Raw genomic sequence first — 20,158 nt, 5'->3', positions numbered from 1 at the left:
CAGCATCTTCTTGGTACACTGTAATTGCTCCAAGTTACTTCATGAAATATGTGAAATTTGGTCAGGTTTAAATGTTTCTAGCACCAGTGCCAGCCAGCACCTCTGAGTTCTATACATGGAACTGCTGCAACTGTTTTTAGACGTTAGCCCTCCTTGCAAATACTGCTCATTACTGCGAAAGACAAAGACTGATAGCACTAAGTCAGGTTCCTCCCTTTGTCCTAAGGACTGAGATCAGCCTGTAGTGGACTATAACAAGCTTCCAGTGGATGCGAAGCAATGATCAAAAAGAAAGAAGTGTGGCAAAGCATTAATACCAAAGAGAGGGTACAACCAGAAGGCCAATTCCTGTAATACTTCTGTATTAATAACATTTTCAGTTCCTGGGCTTTAATCTTACACTCTTTAATATTATGTACTGGTTTCTGGAAGTGTTTGTGTGAGCTGAAAAATGTCCTTGTAGCTGCATAGAAAAGCTTGAAAGCATCAAAGTTAAAACCTAAAGAAGAATAAAGCTAAATGAAATTCCTCTGAAAAGAAATCAGAATTTGAAAGGCTGTCATTTTTGTAACTGTTGTGAGTGACAGCACTGAAATTTCTATTATTCATAAGCATTTTCAACTAGGTTGTTTTATTATTTTTAATGCCTCTTGAGTATTCCATGCCCTCATTTGTTTAAATTTTGGTTAAAAAAAAAGGGAGGGAGGGACTGTTATAATTCGATCTGATTTCCTGGAGGGAAGCATTAACATGTACTTGTGCTACTGAATGCCACACATCCTTGTAGCAGATGCTCAATACATCTGATAGTGCCCTATAGGACAGGCTGCACACACTTTATAATTGATCCGTGCACCTAAATTGGGCACATGCGGAGCTTTTTAAACTCTAAAAATTCAACAGGAAATTGTTTCCCAGAGATTAAGCATATAGTAAAAATAGATGCAGGGCCTGAGATGTAACTGCCTCATGCTAAGCCATGGACTAACTCCTGTAAAGTCCACAATTTCCCATTAAAGCCACATGTAAGAAATATCATATATAGGTCACCCCGAAAATAATTCCTCCTGTTTGTTTCCACAGAAACTAGAACAGATACAAAGAGCAAAATGACACTGCTTGGTAGAGCAAATTGTCAGCTACAAAACTCTAATATTGTCACCACCATTAGCTGTGCATTTATGCCAGCAATGAACAAGTGTCTGCGTGCCATCCGCGCTTGTAAAGATCTGTGCCAACTAAAGTGACCCAAGAGTCACCACTGCTGAAACACACCACACACCTTCCCACTGTGCTCACATCCACTGGCTGGTCTCCATAAACATTCAGCAAGCCCTGATGAATGTCAGTGGGTGACACTTTATCTGTATGGAGGAATTCCATTCCACCCCTTTGCTTCATCCACATTTCCATGTCAGATACCATTCTGTCAGACTGCCACTCTGCTGCCATTTCTTACACAGCAACTAAGTGTAATGGAGTATTGGTGGGAAGGTTCAGCTTCTACTGTTGTATCACCAACACCTGCTTCTGATGTTGTGAGCAAACATAATAAAATTGGAGGCATTACTTTCAGAGCACACCTCATATAATTCTAAGGGGAAAAAAGCAGTTGTGATAAGATAGTTTAGTAGGACAGAGCTGAAGAAATTCACTTAAGAAAACAGGAACTACAACCATTTGTTCTGACAAACTGTTTCAGGACTTCAAATGCTACCTATATTTTGATGATTTTCCTGTCTGCACTGCAGTGAAAGTGCTAACATCAAAGTCCCTTACAATCTGATTTATCTTTATTTGTTGGACTCACTCACAGTATGAAAACAAAGGAAGCAGTGGGATGAGACAGAGGGAATTTTTTAATTAAAAACAAATTGTTTCCTTTTTACACAAATATAACACCATAGTAATGCAATATTTTAGTTTTGGAATCTTTTCCTTCCATCCTTGTCGTACTTCTGTTTACACACCATGCTCCACCAGTTACTCAAATAATGCTGTGAAAATCCAACTTAGGATCTGTTTACTCATTGGGCTTGGTACCGCACAGCTTATCCTGGCAGGGTTTTCCATAGTACTGGATTTCAGAAGTGACAGCCAACCTGCTGCATGCCCTCTTCAACCCAAATCAGTAGTTGTAATTAGGAGCCATTCAGTCATGAATGCTCTCATTTGATTCCTGTTGTAGGGCCCTCAATCACCGATCCAGTTGAGCTTAGAAGAAGATAATGTGACTACGAAGACCTGAGCTCTCCATCTCTATGAGAAGACACAAAGACTTTTCAAAATAAATCTGTGAAATGCAATGAGATATTAGAACACAGGAATTGTTTTGCTATCTCATGCTGAACACCATCATGTCAGGCAGCATCCATTAACCTCAGAGAATCGCAAAACATTTCAGATCTGGACATACTACCCTAGGGATTCACAGAAGTCAATTAGCACTTTTTGTGCTTCAGAGCAGTGGAGAAGAGAAACTAGGGAAATTGTTTCTTTAAGGAAACAAGGCAACCCCCTGTTTATCTACTTTATCATTAGCACCTTAGTCATCCAAAGACAGCAGAGCACTTTGATCAGCTAAATTTTAACATACACGTAGCTTTTACATACCAATATGTATACAACTATTCATTAGATTTAACTCGATGTGTCTAAAGCCATAATAGTGCAGTTTTCATTAATAGCTGTATAGATTTCTTTGCTGTCACTTGTAATACCTGCTTATGTCAGAGAGAGCTTCTACTGGAAACCTGAGGCAGATACAATAAAAATATCATAGAAATCATTGGAAAGGAAACACAAAACCAGACTACAGCTGACCCACAGACACAATTATTTTGTTTTCTTAGAAAAAAAAAACCACAAAAATGTCTACCACAGCCAATGCTACTAAAATACAAGCATTGCCACTGCTAGAACATTGTCAAGAATACACCTCCTATATACATCAGAACCATAAGTGGAATCAAACTTTCAGCCACATCACTTCCAGCTAGAGGTTAACTTATGTGTGATGGGACGTAGTTAATCTCAGAGCAGAGATCAAGTGACAGCTGTATCAGCACAAGTTGCTAGAAGATCTGTATACTGGGTAATGTGTCCTACTCAGGCCCTTGAGCTGCATCTGCAGTATCCCATCCCCAGGCTGACTACATGTCTGAAACATTTCCCATTTGGAAAGCTGATCCTTGCAAAAGTCTTGGGTTGTCACTTAAGGGCATTAAACTTGTCCTTTAAAATGCCTGTAGTTCTATAGTTTCTGTAGCTGTGCGTCAAATTTGTATGCCAGATTCAGTTATACTAACGTTGCCTGGCATATAGTAACCACATTTAGAGACAAAGTTCAACAGGCCTGTTTTGATTTAATTAATGTAGACTTTAAAGCTGTAAGGAATTATTTCTGTTATGCAGGCTGATTGTACATGTAACAACTTCTACCTGTAAACTGTGCACACAGACTACAAGCTCAATTTAACCTATACAAAATCTCCTTAATAAGAACCTGTAACCAAACTATCAGGGTAAGATCTGTCAGCAGGTAAATTATTCCAAATGTTAACTGTTGGAAAAGTACACTTTAATCTCTATTTGCCCATAGACTGAACGTTTTTTTCTACCTGACTAGTGTCCCTTTGTGAGCCTCGTCTATAGTTACTTGAAGACAAGAGTTTGAGTATATAACTGGGAAGAGCCATCCTTTTTGAAGTAAACAAAGGTAAGTGAAAGAACAAAGAAGTTGACAAGCAAACATCTGACAAGCTCAGTTAAAAGAAGGTCCGCACAGGAGGCACTGTACTTTGTTAAGGCTTAGACCTTAAGGCAACTTACAAACCCTGCACAGACACTCCTATCATATGGATCTCACTTTCATTAGAATCTCCTGCCCATGTGTTCCATGGTTACTGGAAGAGAGGGGCAGATGATAGATTTCACTTCCTTCACAAAGGGTTCTGCCAAAGCAACTGCTGTGGTTAATTGCTGAAGACATACATACTCCCAATGCCAAGCGCAGCGTACAAATTATCCAATGCTACTTCAGTTCTGGACTCTCAGAACTCATTCAGTGTTTTCCCTCAAGGATCAAACCCCATCTGTTAAAGCTCATGTAAAAAAGAAGCAGCTCACTGATCATATCCCCCTTGTGCATGAACTATTAGGTAGGAAAATTATTTTAGCATTCGTGTCCAGTGTGTAACTCAAAAATAATTCCAAAGAAGAGTTGGTTGGTGAGGCTGTAAGAAATGTTGTGGGAATACAAGAAAAGCTGTTCAGAGCAGCAGCTGTGGAGCAAGATAAATGGCATGAGAATCCAGGACACCTCTAGAAGGAGAAGAAGGGACTCACAGCTCTGATTGGATATATGCCTGCATGGACAGTTGATAAGTGTTTTGTAGAATGCTTTGTTGACATGTAAAGGTGGCTGGGAAAGGTGTAAGGGTGGATGGGAAAGCTAGAAAACAAAAGCTTGTGAAGGTATATAAGGAATGTGAGAACTTATAATAAACAATTTGGATCGCTCACATCTGAGTCCATGCCTCAAACGCTGCAGTCTATTTGCTGGCAAGTTTCAGCAGGAAAGTTGGTGGTTTCTCAAAACAAAATGGTGGTTCTTGTATTTTTTTTAATGCTAGTCAGAGGTCCTTTGGAAGCTGATTACAGAGAGGAAAAAGGGTCCCGTGGTTTCTGTCACAAAAATGTTTGGTCTGGGTCCAACTGGCACTTTCAACAGGAAGCACAAGTTCACTGCCACAGTTTGGAAAGAGGTAACCTTAGAATACTCTTGAAAAGTCATTTCCTCAGATGCTAATTCATGTATATTCAAACTAGTATCAAAGGCAAAGTTTATTTCTTGCTTTGCCAAATAAATTGAAAAATGATTTCTTCAAGGAAAGCATATAAACCTCCCAGCAAATGCGCAATTAAACAAACCACATATACAGTTTCCACTGTATTTGTTGTAAGCAGAGAGACCTCCTAAACACCTTGAAGTAATATGTCTTTTGTTTGACAAGAAAATAATGGGCATGTTTATAGCTATTCGCCGGCTTTATCAGTGGGAGTGAACAACAGCCAGGAATGGGGTTGACTGGGATTAGTCTGCCGTGTCATTAAAACCACAAATCCATTACATAGTCACTAAAGAAAATTCATTTCCAGGGCTGTTCATTTGCTGTTTTGGGATTGCCTGCAGTCACTTACAAGACTAAAATTCATAGGGCTTTGCAATTCTTTTTTTCCACCCCCTGAAAGAAGCAGTAACCATATCAAAACATACAGTATAATTTAGCCTTCTCTCTGGTGTATCCCTTTTTGTATCTTCAAAATTCTTTCATTACCATTTGTATATGGCGCTTATTTTTCAGGAAAAATGAGTCTATTATTTCAACTGTCAGTGGCAGTTTCACATGGCAGGACACTGTTTTATTTGTTAATTTCCTTACTCAGGCTGAATTAATATTAAATACTTCATACCTTCTAAGGATTTAACCATAGTTTTTTAAATGGAAAATTTCAGTGTACAGAATTAGATAAGAATCTTTTTAAAAATACATATATTCCCATAAGAAATAGCTACACAGGTAAAGATAAAGGCTTCATTTAACTATAACTGCCTCCTAAAATCAACTAAGCTGTTAAGATGTCATTTGCTCCAAAAGAAACAACCAAGTAACTATAAAACACATCTCCATACCACTTCTTTAAACCCATCAAGAAGATTTCATGTTTTTATGCTCTACACCTTCAAGACTGAATTAAAAGTAGAAGAGAAAATGTTAAAGATCATAAATGAAGTACAGTATTGCATCATACCAACACTCCGTGAAGTCCATGCTCCTGGGCCTGATGTGGTCATTGATGAATGACTGAAGAAAGTGATCTCAGAAAGAAGACAATGATTTAACACACTGCCAGGATGGAAATAGTCTCCCTATAGATTAGTGTATATCCTGGAGCAAGCGAGTTCATCCTTCTTAGTATAAGTCTGGATGTTCTTAACCATGTACATGTCCTTCCTATAACCTGTTTCTCTCTTGAACTTTATAAGACTTCGTGGTAATTTCCAGAATCTGTTAGTTCTGAACAACATGTTTCAAAGCTTTAGGTTTTTTAAAATAGTTGTTGGCCAATGATCTTACTGATGTAGAATCAATTCCCATAAAGTTTATAAGAAACCAGTAAACAGAATTTTTATTTCTGTCTAGTTTCTGGAGTAAAATGCAACTGATGAAAGCAAGCTTGCAAAGCTGACCTGGGATTGAAGCCATTACATATATTTTAACATTATATTTCATTTTAATGTGTGTGATTGGTGGATAAGTCTCCTAGGATGCATATGTTTTCTGGAAATCACAGTGAACAGCAGTCATTCAACAAGCCTCATTACATTCACTGCATAATATCAGGCAATGTAAAAGAAATGAATAGAAGTATCACATTCAATCCATTTTATGTTGATAAAGCTTTGTGCTTTGGGATGAACAGTCTAATAGCTACATGAATGCTTGGTTTGATTAAATGGACTTCCTCTAGCAGCTTGGAGCTGCTGTACCAGAAGTATGTCGCACTGAAGACACTCACATCCTAAATGGAACTATTAAATATAGTGACAAGTTACTGGTAGCTCTATAAACCATTTGCCCCCACCAGTGGATGATCAAGTTGTAACTGACTTATACATCCTCCAGAGATCAGCTGAACCTTTGAAGATGAACCTTTGAAGAACTCAAATCTATAAGCCACATACATCTTCCACTTAACTCTATTGACTGTCCAAGCAGCGCAATGAGCATTGCACAGGACTGTCAGAACAGTGCACAAAAACAGTGCAGTTAACACGGACCTATTAGCTCTCTTGAGTCCTACCTTTCATGATCAATAATGGGTGAATATCAAGAATAACAGCAACAAAACCTCAAAGAAAAAGCAGTTAGTCATCCACTGATAATATTTATTACAAGGCACTAGGCCAATATTGAGCAAACAATCTGAAGGACTTACCCCGCTAGATAAAAGAATGGGATCCTCAGTAATAAAAGCTCATTCTGAACACCACGCTGGGTAACCTGCTGAGCTCAGCTGTGCTTCCCACCCCATAAATGTTTGTAGAGTCAAAGAAGCAAATGTTAATGTTGGATGAGCATCACCTCTGCCAACATGGGCCAAACCCAAGGAGAACACATTTTTGAGCTGTTAGCCATTGTAAAAACATTAGGAGTAAAGAAGAAAATAACGGGCATTAATGTAACAAAACAAAGAAAAAAAGAGTTCCAAAATGTGTCATGTTAAAGGAATGTGCCTTTTTTTTGTCTGCTGACCTCTCGCTAAGGGAAGTATGCTGTTCAGTATGATTTAGTGCACAAAAAGAGAAAAAAATCCAGACATTTCAAGGGAACGCAGATTTCCAACTCACGTTATAGGTTTCTTATTAATGTTAATCACATAGCTTAGTACTGAGCACGTATCATCAGCGATGACCCTGTTCTAGCTTCATTCTTCCTCCCACATGCAAAAATCACCTCTGCTTCACTGTGTAACAGCAGCAGCTTCATAAAGTTCAGTTCTCTTCACGATAATCATTTTGCATTTGAGTCAAGAAATCTCAGTGTATCAAAGAGATTTAAGAAACCTAATTACAAGCACAGCTGCCAAGAATTCAATATTATATTTAACACAGATGTGTAAAACAGAGAGCCCAAATGCTGATCAGTCCCTGCACCCCATCTTGGGCAAATCAGCATTGCCTGAAACCAAGTCCTCAGAGCAGTGAGAGAACAGAAGAACACAAGGCTTATGGCTAAGATGGCTAAGAGAAAAGCTATAAGAAAGGAAGTCTGCTGTGCTTTATAGGCATATTTAGGAATTCGTTTTCTCGAATGTATCTGCCTTAGTGTAACAAGCAGACTCCAGTACTAAAAGTAAAAGCCAGTCCAACAATTTCTTAAGCCAATAAGGGTGCAGACAAATCATTCAAGATGAACTGATATTGCACTGAAAATGCCTCATGAAAACAGTGAAATATGGATTTTTCTGATCCCCAGTAGGACAAGTAATGACCACTTAAATCCTTATGGTTTCATAGCATGGCTGTTTTGTGTCAAGTAATTTCCTAAGAGTCAAAAAATATTTGCTATCCGGGCCAGTTTTCCACTAAGAGCCATTATAAAAACATAAGCATAGACATTATTCCAAGATACTGACATTTATTTTAAGATATAGGTAAGTCACCCACAGGGCTACAATTTAATTTAAAATAAGTAAATAAATAAGTTTACCTTTTCTTGACTCCTCTTGACTTTCACTCTCAATACAAGTTTCCAAATTACATGGACAGGAAACATTATGAAATAGAAGGACAATTTATGCAGCAGATTATCCATAATTTCAACAATAGCAGTTGCTGCACGATTAAAGAAGGATCCACATCAGGAATTTGAGGCCCGGATACATGTTTTCTGTCTCTTTCAAAAGAACAGCAATTTTCAGGTGTTCTGTAGTCCTTTTCTGCTGAGCAACCGGTGGAAACCAAAACATCAAATGCAGAGCCTACAACAAATGACCAATGTTAAAATGCTGTAACGTCGGTTTGATCTGGGAGGACTGAGGGAAGTGCTATCAAATGCAAATCATTTTGCTGACAGCATGCTCTAATAGTCTTACTTCTGCTAAGACTATTCAGCTGCAAAATAGAATAACAGTAACTAGGTGCTGATTTTTCCTACTCATCCTGCTACTAAGATTAAATATGAACGCCCCTTAAAGCTTCTTCAGCTGCAGCAAAACTGTTAGGAAACCCCTGTTTCTCACATACTTCTCCCCACCACCTCAACTGTATTTAACCAACGGCATGGTTTGACTTCACTTTTGTTTTGCTCACAATTCTGTTATGTGGATTTCAGCCAGATTAATGCACTCTTTCATTCTCCACTTCCTAAACTGGAACTGCAAGGCACTTGTTACAGAGCATAACAATGCAAGCTTATATAAAGCAGAGCTTGCAGTGAGAGGTTTAGGTGAGATATTAGGAGGTAGTTTTTCACACAGAAGGTGGCGATGCACTGGAACAGGTTGCCCAAGGAGGTTGTGGATGCCCCATCCCTGGAGGCATTCAAGGCCAGGTTGGATGTGGCTCTGGGCAGCCTGGTCTGGTGGTTGGTGACCCTGCACATAGCAGGGGGGTTGAAACCAGATGATCATTGTGGTTCTTTTCAATTCAAGCCATTCTATGATTCTTTCTTTCTTCTTTTCATCTCTCTGTCATTGTTGATCTTTAGAGCAGAGAAGTTCCCAAGAGGAGCCAGGTTCCCATTACACCTGTGCAATTACATCCTTGCAACTCCACAGCTATTCAGAGATTATCTCAAAGTCTTTTAAGGTTTTACTAAGGTTATTTCTGTCCATAATACATTACATAGAACTTGGCTGATACCAAAGTATTTGTCCTGAAGCTATTGAATACAGATGCCAAAGACTAACCAGCCAGAGCTCTGTTCTGTGCCTCCTGCACATCAGCATCTGCAGGAGGTGAAAGAAACAATTTCTTCACTTTCTCAGCATAGTTTCTGGAAAGTGATCCATCTGGTAGGGAAATATTATTGCTTTGCAGGATTCTTCTCCCACTCATCCCTTCTAGTTTAGCACTGCTAAGAAAAAAATCTCTCAATGGGTCCAGGAAAGGATCCAAAACAGATTTTCATGTTTGTTTTCAGAGTTAGCTCATCCCACACTACTAGCACATATCCTTCCCTTTAGGTTTGGAGGCTTAACACAAGCAACTGTTCTGACATTTCACACTTGGAAACCTGCCTTCTACAAATCCATTTCATGCTCCTAAATTACTGTTTGGCTGCTTGTACTTCAGTCCATCTGTTTGGATGGCACAAAGCCTGCTTACAAGGTGATCTTCCAGTCTCACAACTGCTCACATCCAGAGAAGCAAACCAATTTTAAACACTCCGCACAACCCTTCCCCTGCCCTCACGTTGGTACAAGTCCTTGCTGCATAAGAAGCACTTCTTCTGTGCTTTATTGAATTTGTTGTCATTTGTGTGGCTCCAAGCACCTGAAGTGCTGCAGAGGAAATCTGCAGTTGTCAGCACTGGAAAGTGCCAAGTACACTTGTTGCTGTGAAGCCAAGGAAATGTTATGAAGCTCAGTGACACATTACAGTGTGAGAATTTTAATTGCAAGCACTCTGCAAAGCCAGGATCACCAGGAGCAGAAGGACAATGGTAGTAAAACTGAAGACAGAAACCACAAACAGTGGAGCTGAGTAGGTGAAAGCATAAGGCTCTGCTTTGTTTTAATAGTTCTTTTAAGACAGGCAAGTGCTAGGACATATTGGTTCTGCATTGCATCTAACTTTTCTCAAAGATCAGTGTTAAGTTCTATGCCATTCACTGAAAAATCATACAAGGCAGAAGACACATCTGTGAAGTACTGCAATACACAGCCAACCTCTTCCAGAGTAAAGGACCTCTTGTCAGTAGGCTTCTTCTGGGCTCTGCTAACATCTGTGCCTCAGCAACCACATGTACACCTACCTCTCCTGTGCTGCATGCGGGTACTTGCTGAGCACAGAAGGAGATATTTGCAGCACCCAGATGTCTGAAGCCTTAGAAAGGAAGGAGGACATCATCCAGTTGGTACATAACTTTGCCTTGGCCAAAATCAGAATTCTACATTTTCTTTAACAGTTCTCCAAATCTCTTACTGGAACAAAGAGATGAAATAAGAAAGCCAGTACAATACTTCACTTACTAGAAAAATTTGCATGAGCAAGAGCAAGTCCGCGGTATGTTTTTCCACTCTTCCTTCAAGGAAGGCAATAACAAGCCAAGGAAAGCAAAGACAGCTTTCCACATACTGTATCAGCTGTCAGGGTGCTTTAGTGTGAGAGTTCTAGTGAAAAATTTCTCATTTCCGCAGTTGAAAATAATGTGACAAAAAAATTCCAAGTGAGCATTTTGACGCCTGAAAGAACAGTTTCTTCCTGTTTTAAACAGTGTTTTTATTAAAACTGGCTCCCTGTGCCACAATACACTTAAAAGGAAAAGAAAAGCATTTAGGAATTGACTGAATTTAGATTAAAACAGTGATCCATTATGTGCTCAACAAACAACAAACAACAGAATAAGCCCCTCAGCCCTGGCATGGCAACCGTACAGTATCAACAAGAATAGCATTCACCTGCTTGTTCAACAAAACCATCTGATATTAGTCAAGGTGAATTTAGCAGCTCTTGCACAGCACTTAGACAACATCTGTTCTGTATTGTAACAACCTTCAACGATAGTTATAAAAATATATCAGTAACAGCTACAGCCCTCAAACAGCACTCAGATTCTGTTGTAAAAGAGACAAATAATTCTGTTTTGGGGGTGAAAACTATGTATGTAGATAGATATAAGAGCCAGCTATGGACTCCTCTGTACAAGAAAGATATGGGGATACTGGAGCAAGCCCAGCAAAGAAACTTAAAGATAATTAAGTGATAGGAGCATCTGTCATGGGAGCAAAGGCTGAGAGAACTGGGACCATTCAGCCTGGAGAAAAGAAAGCTCAGGGGGATCGTACAGATGTGCTTCAATAACCCTATGCATTTGGAGGTGAGAGTGGGGAGGGCAATGAAGAAGACGGACTTCCCAGCAGCACACTGTGAATAGACAAAAGGCAATGGGCACAAAGCAAAATACATGCATTTCCAATTATTTTTTCTTCCTCCTTTCAATTATAACAGTGATGAAACACTGGAAGCTGGTGCTCAGAAAGGTTCAACTTCAGACATACACAAAACCTGACTGGATCAGTCCTGAGCAGCCTTTCTAACTCAGCTTTGAGCAAATGGGTTGCACTAGATGATTTCCAGGGTTCTCTTCCAACCCCAGCTGTTCTACTACTTTGTGAAATTACAGGCTATTACTATTAAGTCCTAAGCATATGCAAATGATAGCATCAATTCTGTATAAAAAGAAGATCATTTTTAAAAAAAGATATAAAGAAGACTTTAAAATGTCACCAGTAAACTGATTCTCATATGCATAGATTTGTCACTGGTGTAGTGCCAACGCATGACATGTATCTCAGTTTTCGTAACATCTTTGTGTGCAGGCATTCACGTGGGCACACAAATAGCTTTATGCAGTACGTACTTTGTTGCAAACAGCCAGCTTGGCACTGTTAGACCAGATAGCTGGTCTATAACTCCTCAACACAGAAGTGTCTGGAGATTTTTCTACCTCTGACCTCTTCCATACATGCAAAGAGCAACTTGCTTTTCCTCTTTCTTTCAAGAGGCAGCTTGTTCCTCAAGAGCATCAAGCTGTGATAACCAACAGACTGTGATGGTTGTTCAACCTGGGTGAAATCGCTCTTAGAACAATGTCCACAGCTCTAAAAAGAAACTCAACAGCAACACTCGTTTCTCAAAACTTTTTCCTTGGTAAAGTTACATACGTGTTCACCAGCCTTCCCCACCAAACAGAAGATACTGTTAATTTAGTTGTAGTTAGAAACATGTTGATAAAGGGAAGACAGAGGCTGAGACTTTCATGCTTGTATAAAGCTAGATTTTCCATGACCAACAAACCTCCCTCCCATTGCTTTAGCCCAGAACACACAGGATACTAGCATCAACATAACAGACACAAGGTGCCTGATTAGCTGCCATATGGCTGTCAGTGGAGCACACCACGCTCATGTGCCTCTCAGAGGCCACGTACGTTTATCTCTTCCTTGTTTTCAGAAACTTTATTCTTTACCAACCGTCCTGGGGTCACCATTGCAGAGGCACAGAATTTTGTTTGTTTGTAGATATTGGTTTTTTGGTTGGTTGGTTGGTTGTTATTTTTAACGTGAAGAAAAGTTCAAAGCCTTGCACTTGCATTGCCACACTGAAAACACAGAGCACCGATCCTCACAGCCACTGTCCTACAAACAACCTCTCTTTTCACTCTCTGTACAGTCAGGAAAGCTATTTGTCTTTTTAAAGCTCTATGGTATTGGGATTTGTGCCCCATTTGTTACCCACTCTCCTAAGTTCTTTGCATTACCAATCTTTAAACAGCAGCTTTCCATTTTACAAAGTGTCACCCTCTTGTGTATTATTTAACATTTATCTAAATTAAAATCTCACTCTATTTAAAAGTTGCCTCTTGCTCTAAAATCTCTTGATCAATCATTCTGTAGCTGGTTGGCCTCTATAAATCTGAACAATGCATGCTTCATTTTATCTTCCAGAATTTTTTAATAGAAACCTTAATTGGTGTTTTCACTAATTAATACCAGACCAAATACTGATCCAGTGATATCCTATTTGATGCCTCTCTCCCCACTGGTGCTTCATTGCTAATTATTCCTACATTGTAGCCCAGGAAATTCTGTATTCATCTTAAAGGATTATGAAAGGCTTTTTCCTCCTCAATTCTTCCTCAAGGAACTTCCCACACACAGCAGCAAGAAGCCACACTAGAGTTAGATAACAGAAATCCACTGTGTTTTCTTTGTTTATTAAATACAAAATATTCTGGGGACTATTAACTGTCTGAACAGAAAAGATCAACTAATTTCATACATGTCTCACAGGAGAGTGAAAACATCTTCCTTGTTATACATTGGGCTTTCTGTTAGTCTTAGCTGCTTGACAGGGCAGTAGGTTAGAAAGGACAGGCTGAATTTCACTGCTTGTGAACCTGGCAGCCAGTTCATCTTCTCTATGCCTCTAATGTTCATTCAGGGTGAATTTGAATGTTTTCCATCTCTCACTCACAAGAGCCCAATGTGAAGTCCTTTTCAGAGGAAATTTGCCTCAGGTGGAGAACACTTACAAATCCAATACAGTCCTGATCTGTAACAACCCAGTTTATTTAAGAGAGTCAGAGACATGTAAGGTCAAGTTGTCTAGAAAACCCAATCTCAATGAAAGTGTAAGCTTTACAAAAACAGCATGCTGGGCAACAAGGACTACATCTGTAGATGTATTTGGGAACAAGAGACTCATGACAGAACTGAAGAATCATAGCGGTTGGAAGGGACTTCTAAGGATCACATAGCCCAACCATCTGCTAAAGCAGATTCCCCACAGTAGATCATACAGGGTAGTGTCCAGGCGAGTTTTGAATTTCTCCAGGGAAGGAGACTCCACAACCGCTCTGGGCAGCCTGATTCAGGGCTCTGCCATCCTCAAAGAAGTTTTTCCTCATGCTTGTATGGAGCTCCCTGTATTCCAGTTTCTGCCTGTTGCCCCTCGTCCTGTTGCTGCACACCACTGAAAAGAGACTGGCCCCACCCACTTGACTCCTGGCCATCAGATATTCATAAGCATTGATAAGATCCCCCCTCAGCCCTCTCCAGGCTGAACAGCCCCAGGTCTCCCAGCCTTCCCTTACAAGGGAGATGCTCCAGGCCCCTCATCATCTTTCACCTGAGCACTGAGCTTGTTAATAAAGTCAACCCTGGAGTACCCACGAGTTCGAGTCTCGACCTGGTTCCTTTCTTACTTCAATGAAATGGAAGTAGCATCTTCTCATATGAAATGGAAGTAGCATCTTCTCATAACACAGCTCTCCTACTTCAACCTGTTGTGCAGTATCTCCAGTTATATTTCCTTTTGGCTTTATACCTACGTAAATGTTTCTTCTTTTTTAAACATACTTATCCTTCCCAAGACAATTCAGGTATTTGAATCGAACCAAAAATAACTGACCTTTTCTTCAGTCTTCTCACAGTCTATAATGAATCTTTTCCTTCCTTCCCTAAAGCCCTTCCAAACATTCCCTAAGGAAGCCCTAAAATAAAGGGTACTTTATTTTATAACATGGGCTTTGTAAGGGGGCAGCTTGGACTCCCCCCTCCTCTTCTCACTTTATAAGAAATTAACTGTCTTATGATTTACAGATAGTACTTCAAGAATATTCTGGTTTTTTTTTCTTCTACATGAAGATCTCAGGTTTGAAGTTGGTGAAGCAAGCAAGCAAATATAGGAAATACTGCAAGGTTATTATATGACTTATCCTAGAGCAGTCAGTGTGAATCTTAATAATGACAGGGTATACAGGATCTAATTGAAAGCACGTAGGTACATCATTTGAAAGCTGGTGGAGAGTAAGGACCAAGATGTACTGAGCACCTGGAATTCCAGGTGCAATTAATAGCTCATTTACTTAGCATCTACTGAAAAAAATGTACTCTACTTCATAAGAAACTCAGTTTCTAAAGGCCTACCTGCTAGGCTGGTCCATTTCTGTACTGATCAGATAAAAAGAAGAATGTGTTGGAAACCTACATATAGCAAAAGGAAGAACCAGCACAATAGTTTGGAGTTTAGAATAAAAGCTTGGCCAACAGGCTTCTGAATTTCATGTAGTAAATTGGCAAACGTCTGACTTGAATGATATTTGAAAGTAAAAAGACACTCAGAAAATGGATTCTGGAAAATTATTCTCGGTTTAGGCTTTCTCTGCTTGTATATCAAAGGACACTCTTCCTAGCAGCTGCATGTCAATCTGTTCTTTCTGCTTTTCACATGCTCTGAGAAATATTTTAGGATTGAATTAGCTGTCAGTTTTGGATAGCCTGGATCTCTAGTGCAGATGATATGCAGCCACTTTGAAGACATCAAGCAGAGAAGATTGCACACATCGCGAACGGATGAACAAAAAAGTGTGCCTAGAGAATGAAACAGAGCAGTATTTGCAGTCTTATTTTTTATTTCAGAACCTAAGGACATGTCTAACCAGGAGTGCCCATAGCCAGATGTATCATCATCTTACAAAAAAGAGCTGCAGAAACACAAAAAATATGAGACAGGCAATGGTCACGAATACAAAAGCTTTTGTATGAAGTTCTTACTTGAAAAGTTGCGAACTGTTTAGAGTAGTCAGGAGAGAAAGAGGGAAATAAAAGACACAGAACAGAATAGGGTACAGCAAAGAAAGAGTGACCTTTCCTTGCTTTTACTCCATACAGGGGAAAAACCAAGTCACGGGATATCTGAAACACAAGAAAGAAGTAATTCTTTAAGTTTGCTTTTGAATAAGATAGGAAGTAATTAAAATGTGGAATTTTTTTTTGCCACAGGTCATTTCAGAGGTCAAATGCTAATCAGATTCACAAAAGGATTGGACACATAAGCATATAATGGGGACATTCATGAGAAATGGTACAGGCTGGGATACAACACTGTATGCTTCAGGGCATAAGTCCTTAATCAACTCTAAGGAATTAGAAACCAGGCTATTATATGAAGTTATCCTAGCAGACAGAGAAATAATGATAACTTATTTATAATGCTTTTGACCCAAAACATAAGGGGAGGATATAAGCACAAAAGACAATATGAATAGAATTGGCAAAAATACAAATGAATCAAATATGAAGACTTAAGAATACAAAACCTCAGCTTTCTTCTTAAGGAAAAACAAGAGTTGAAATATCAGTTCATTGGCCAGAAAGAAACAGAACGATTCTGTGGTTAAGCCCAGGAAGGTGCCAATATGAGGAGGCAGAAAAAATGTTCCAAATTTGCGAGCAGAATAGAAAAAAGCTTTGTAATTATAGAGAGGGTGTAAACACAACTGCAGCATATTGAAGAAATAAATTATGTTTTTTTATTAAAACAAAAATTATAAGTGAAACAAATTATGGAGCAGATGCAGTATTGACTGGTTAAAAGTTCCATTAACGTAAGATCTTCTCTGAGGGATTCAGTTTGCCTCATTTATCTGCTATTTGTACTTTCTCATTCTCAGCCCTGTTGTGGTTCAATTCTTGCACAGGCAGAAGGTAACAAAGAAACAATCCTTCCCCAGCAGCTCTGAAAGTTATTGATAGGAGAGGCTGATGAAACTTGAATTACGTGTTTGTGCACAGAAATGATCACTTGACAGGGTTGTTATCCTTATACCTTTTAACCATATCCACTAAATTCTCAAAGAGGGAAGTCAGGAAAAGTTGCCACAGATTATCTTTCTCGTAAAGCAAATGTGATGAACAGATTCCAGCTGTGAAGTATGCAGCATTATTAGCTGTTCTTAATCTAAACAGAGTGCATATTGATGGACAGTCTGTTTGTTGCTGTTGTGCACTTCTTCATTATCCCAGCATGGCGTCAGATGAGTCCGATAAATGTGTCCATAGACAGGCATGGACACAGCTGTCATACAATATAGGTTGCTTGGGACTGTAAGAGCCAGAACCTGAGCTCAAAACTTGCCCTGGGTGAACAGGGCAAGAGAGACACTCACTGTGTCCTCCCGTCTCTCTGTCTATGGCCATCACAAGGAACTGACTAAGCAGAACAGGCACAGTGTCTCCCAACGGACACTTCAGTCGGCTTCCAACAATCTACAGGTCAAGAATTTCCTGCATCAGAAGTGGTGCCATAGACATAACAGCCCAGATAATTTTTCCTTGCATAAATTTATGTAATTCCTCTAGAAGTGCATATCACAGAATCACAGAATCACAGAATTATCAAGGTTGGAAAAGACCCAGAAGATCATCCAGTCCAACCATTACCAATACTTCCCAGCTAAATCATACCCCTAAACACCTGGGACCTGCAACATGTGATAGCAGTGAATTACACTACTTAACTTTCCTCCATCTCTCTCTTTTCTTTCTTTTTTGTGAATCAATCTGAGTTCCTTGAAAAAGCAAATATATATATACACTTGTGTAGATAAATGACTGCTGAATTCTTATGAGAGACTAAGAACAGGCCTTGATCTGGTACAGCTATTGAGTATCAGTTGATTTGAACACTTTGCTACTACCACACAGGCAAATATCATATTTCAAGATCAGAGATATAAATAAAAGGATTCTTGGAAAGAAATGATACGATGCTTTTTGTTTTTGTAAAATCTGCAGACAAAACGTCGAGCAGATAAAAGCAAAGGTAAAGGACATAACGTAAGCAGAAATTTTATTGTGAAGATACCAGCAGGGACTAAACAAGCAGGGCAATCATAGAGTCAGCACCATTTATCACTGCAAAAAGACTCAGCACTCCCGCTGTAATCTTCTGTTTCTATGGAAAAGTTATTCTGTTTGCTTTCTACCCATTATGATAAATATGACACAATGATTATGCACAAATACCCTTTCCAAACATAATTATGCTCTCATGATAAAGAAACAGTACCCAATTTGCCATTCATAAAATATTTAAGGTATGGCTGGGACAAAATTATCTTACTGATACTCCATATGTGTTACTTAGTGCAGCATATAACTGGGAAATGCTTAGTAACTCTATGGATTGTACAGAAAATACAGATAACTATATCAAGAGAATATCATTTACTGCTGGTGCCAAAATGCAGCCACATTTTGTTCCTCTGTTTCTCTGCAATGGGATTGTACTCATGTGGGATTACAATTCTGTGCCCTTATACTTCTTGTCACATTGCCTTCTGAAGAGCAGGAAAACTTGTCCCATCCTTGAATATTTTTTTCTTTGGACAGAATGCATTAGATTGACAGAGGGGTTTTCAAACTCAGCTTTCTAGTGAGCTTGTTACCAAAGCTAGCTGGGTGTATGTGCATGTTTGTGTGTATGTATAGGTGTATGGACCCAGTTTAAGGCTTAGCTTGCAGCACACTTCTAGCCCATACCTGAGTTGCTCCAAGCAACTTCAAGGTATTGATGCTCCCCAGTGTCTTGGAACTGAAATCACTCTCTTCCCCAGCTGCCATCAGCTCATGCCAGTGGTGCTCTACTGGCTTTGAAACAGTGATGAATAAGGAAGTTTCCATTCTCCTCATGTATCTACATTCTTTTGTTTTCCTTTTTTTTTTTTTTTTTTTTCTTTTTCTTTTTTAATTGAAATATCTATTTAAAAACTACCTGTGTGTGGAACAATAAACTTATTGTTGGGATAGGGTTATAAAGAGGTATATTTCATGCTTTCAGTACAACACTTATTAAGTAGGTTTCTCATGGAGTTAATGCTGTTTTAATTGTAGGGAAAAGGCATCTCACCTTCCCATGTTTTTTCTATTTAGAGCCCATCTCCAGCAGCTGGATCAGTCCATCACACCATAGATGCATACAGCGCATGTGCATGTGCATTCTCCTTCTGTTCATTTTTCCAGGACATTCCATGAAATAACGTGATGACATTACCCTGTGATTTACTACTGTTCCCTTTTGCTTCTCGTATCTCTCCAATGCAGACTGCAGTAAGCTAACCTTCTGCTCTGTTGTCTCAATGCAATTTCCCTTATCACCTCATGGGAGCTAAGTCCATACCTTCTTCATAAGCCTTTGATTCTGCTTTAAATAACAATCTTCCTATTGACTTTACAAAAAGTGCACTGTGCTCCCTGCTGTCAATACAATTTGGTTCTGTAAATAGATGTATTATGATATTCTTAGGAAAAAATTATTAACAGTGAAAGAAAACAACATTTGCCTAAACTGCTGATTGTCCACCTGGGAAGCCTGAATATCAGAATCATCTGTATTTATTTTTATACTATATCACAATTTGAGTCAAAAGTACTGTTATTTCATTCTCTTGATTAAACGGGCACACAGAGTGCCTGCTAATGGAAATTAAATAATGCACTGTATGAGAGAGGAGAAGGTTGCTGAGGAAGAAATAAGTACTTCTGGTGAAAAGGAAAACAGTCTTTAATATCCATGTTCGTGTGTCAGGTAGAGTATTCACATATAATTTACCTGATGCATTTGCAAGGAGCTCTCACAAGACATGAAGTGAAGGCAGCTGAAAATGCAGATCAAATCTCAGCTAAGGGTGAGGGGTTCTTTAGGGCCCAGTACCCAGACAGTCTGTTACAGCCACTATGATTCAGTGTACACTGGTATTCTATCAAGTGGATTTTGCCACTACTGATTCATTGCATCCTGATGACAAAATAGCCATATATAAAAGCTTTTCCTGTCCTCTGGCCTAGATTCTAGCTTAAAACTGTTTTAGCTTTGGTAAGAGATCTACTGCAGCATTTCCTGAATGTGGTGCAGGCAGAAGAGAAGTATTTCTTTCTCAAACTCATTGCCTGGACTTCTACTCTTCTGGTTGCCTCCCCACCTTCCTGGTAAATAACCATGCTGTAATCACAAAATGGTTGCAGTGTCATACAAAACTTCAGTGTTCTAGTGCTCTAACAGATAGTTGTAAGATGCATCCAC

At 39.2% G+C, this 20,158-nt stretch overlaps 1 protein-coding gene across 1 annotated transcript in view; it reads right to left on the bottom strand.

The window, feature by feature from the left end:
- The window catches only part of ATP2C1 (ATPase secretory pathway Ca2+ transporting 1), an 85,384-nt gene that overhangs the window by 49,666 nt on the left and 15,560 nt on the right, over positions 1-20,158 (bottom strand). The window contains exon 4 of the mRNA XM_015854047.2: positions 8,277-8,547. Within this exon, the coding sequence (XP_015709533.2) occupies positions 8,277-8,381 (105 nt within the window). The 5' untranslated portion in view covers positions 8,382-8,547. The remainder of the gene's footprint in view (positions 1-8,276; positions 8,548-20,158) is intronic.

The sequence above is a fragment of the Coturnix japonica genome, chromosome 2 (genome assembly GCF_001577835.2).
Source record: "Coturnix japonica isolate 7356 chromosome 2, Coturnix japonica 2.1, whole genome shotgun sequence".
Classification (NCBI taxonomy): Eukaryota; Metazoa; Chordata; class Aves; order Galliformes; family Phasianidae; genus Coturnix; species Coturnix japonica.
This window is presented reverse-complemented; position numbering and strand designations above follow the sequence as displayed.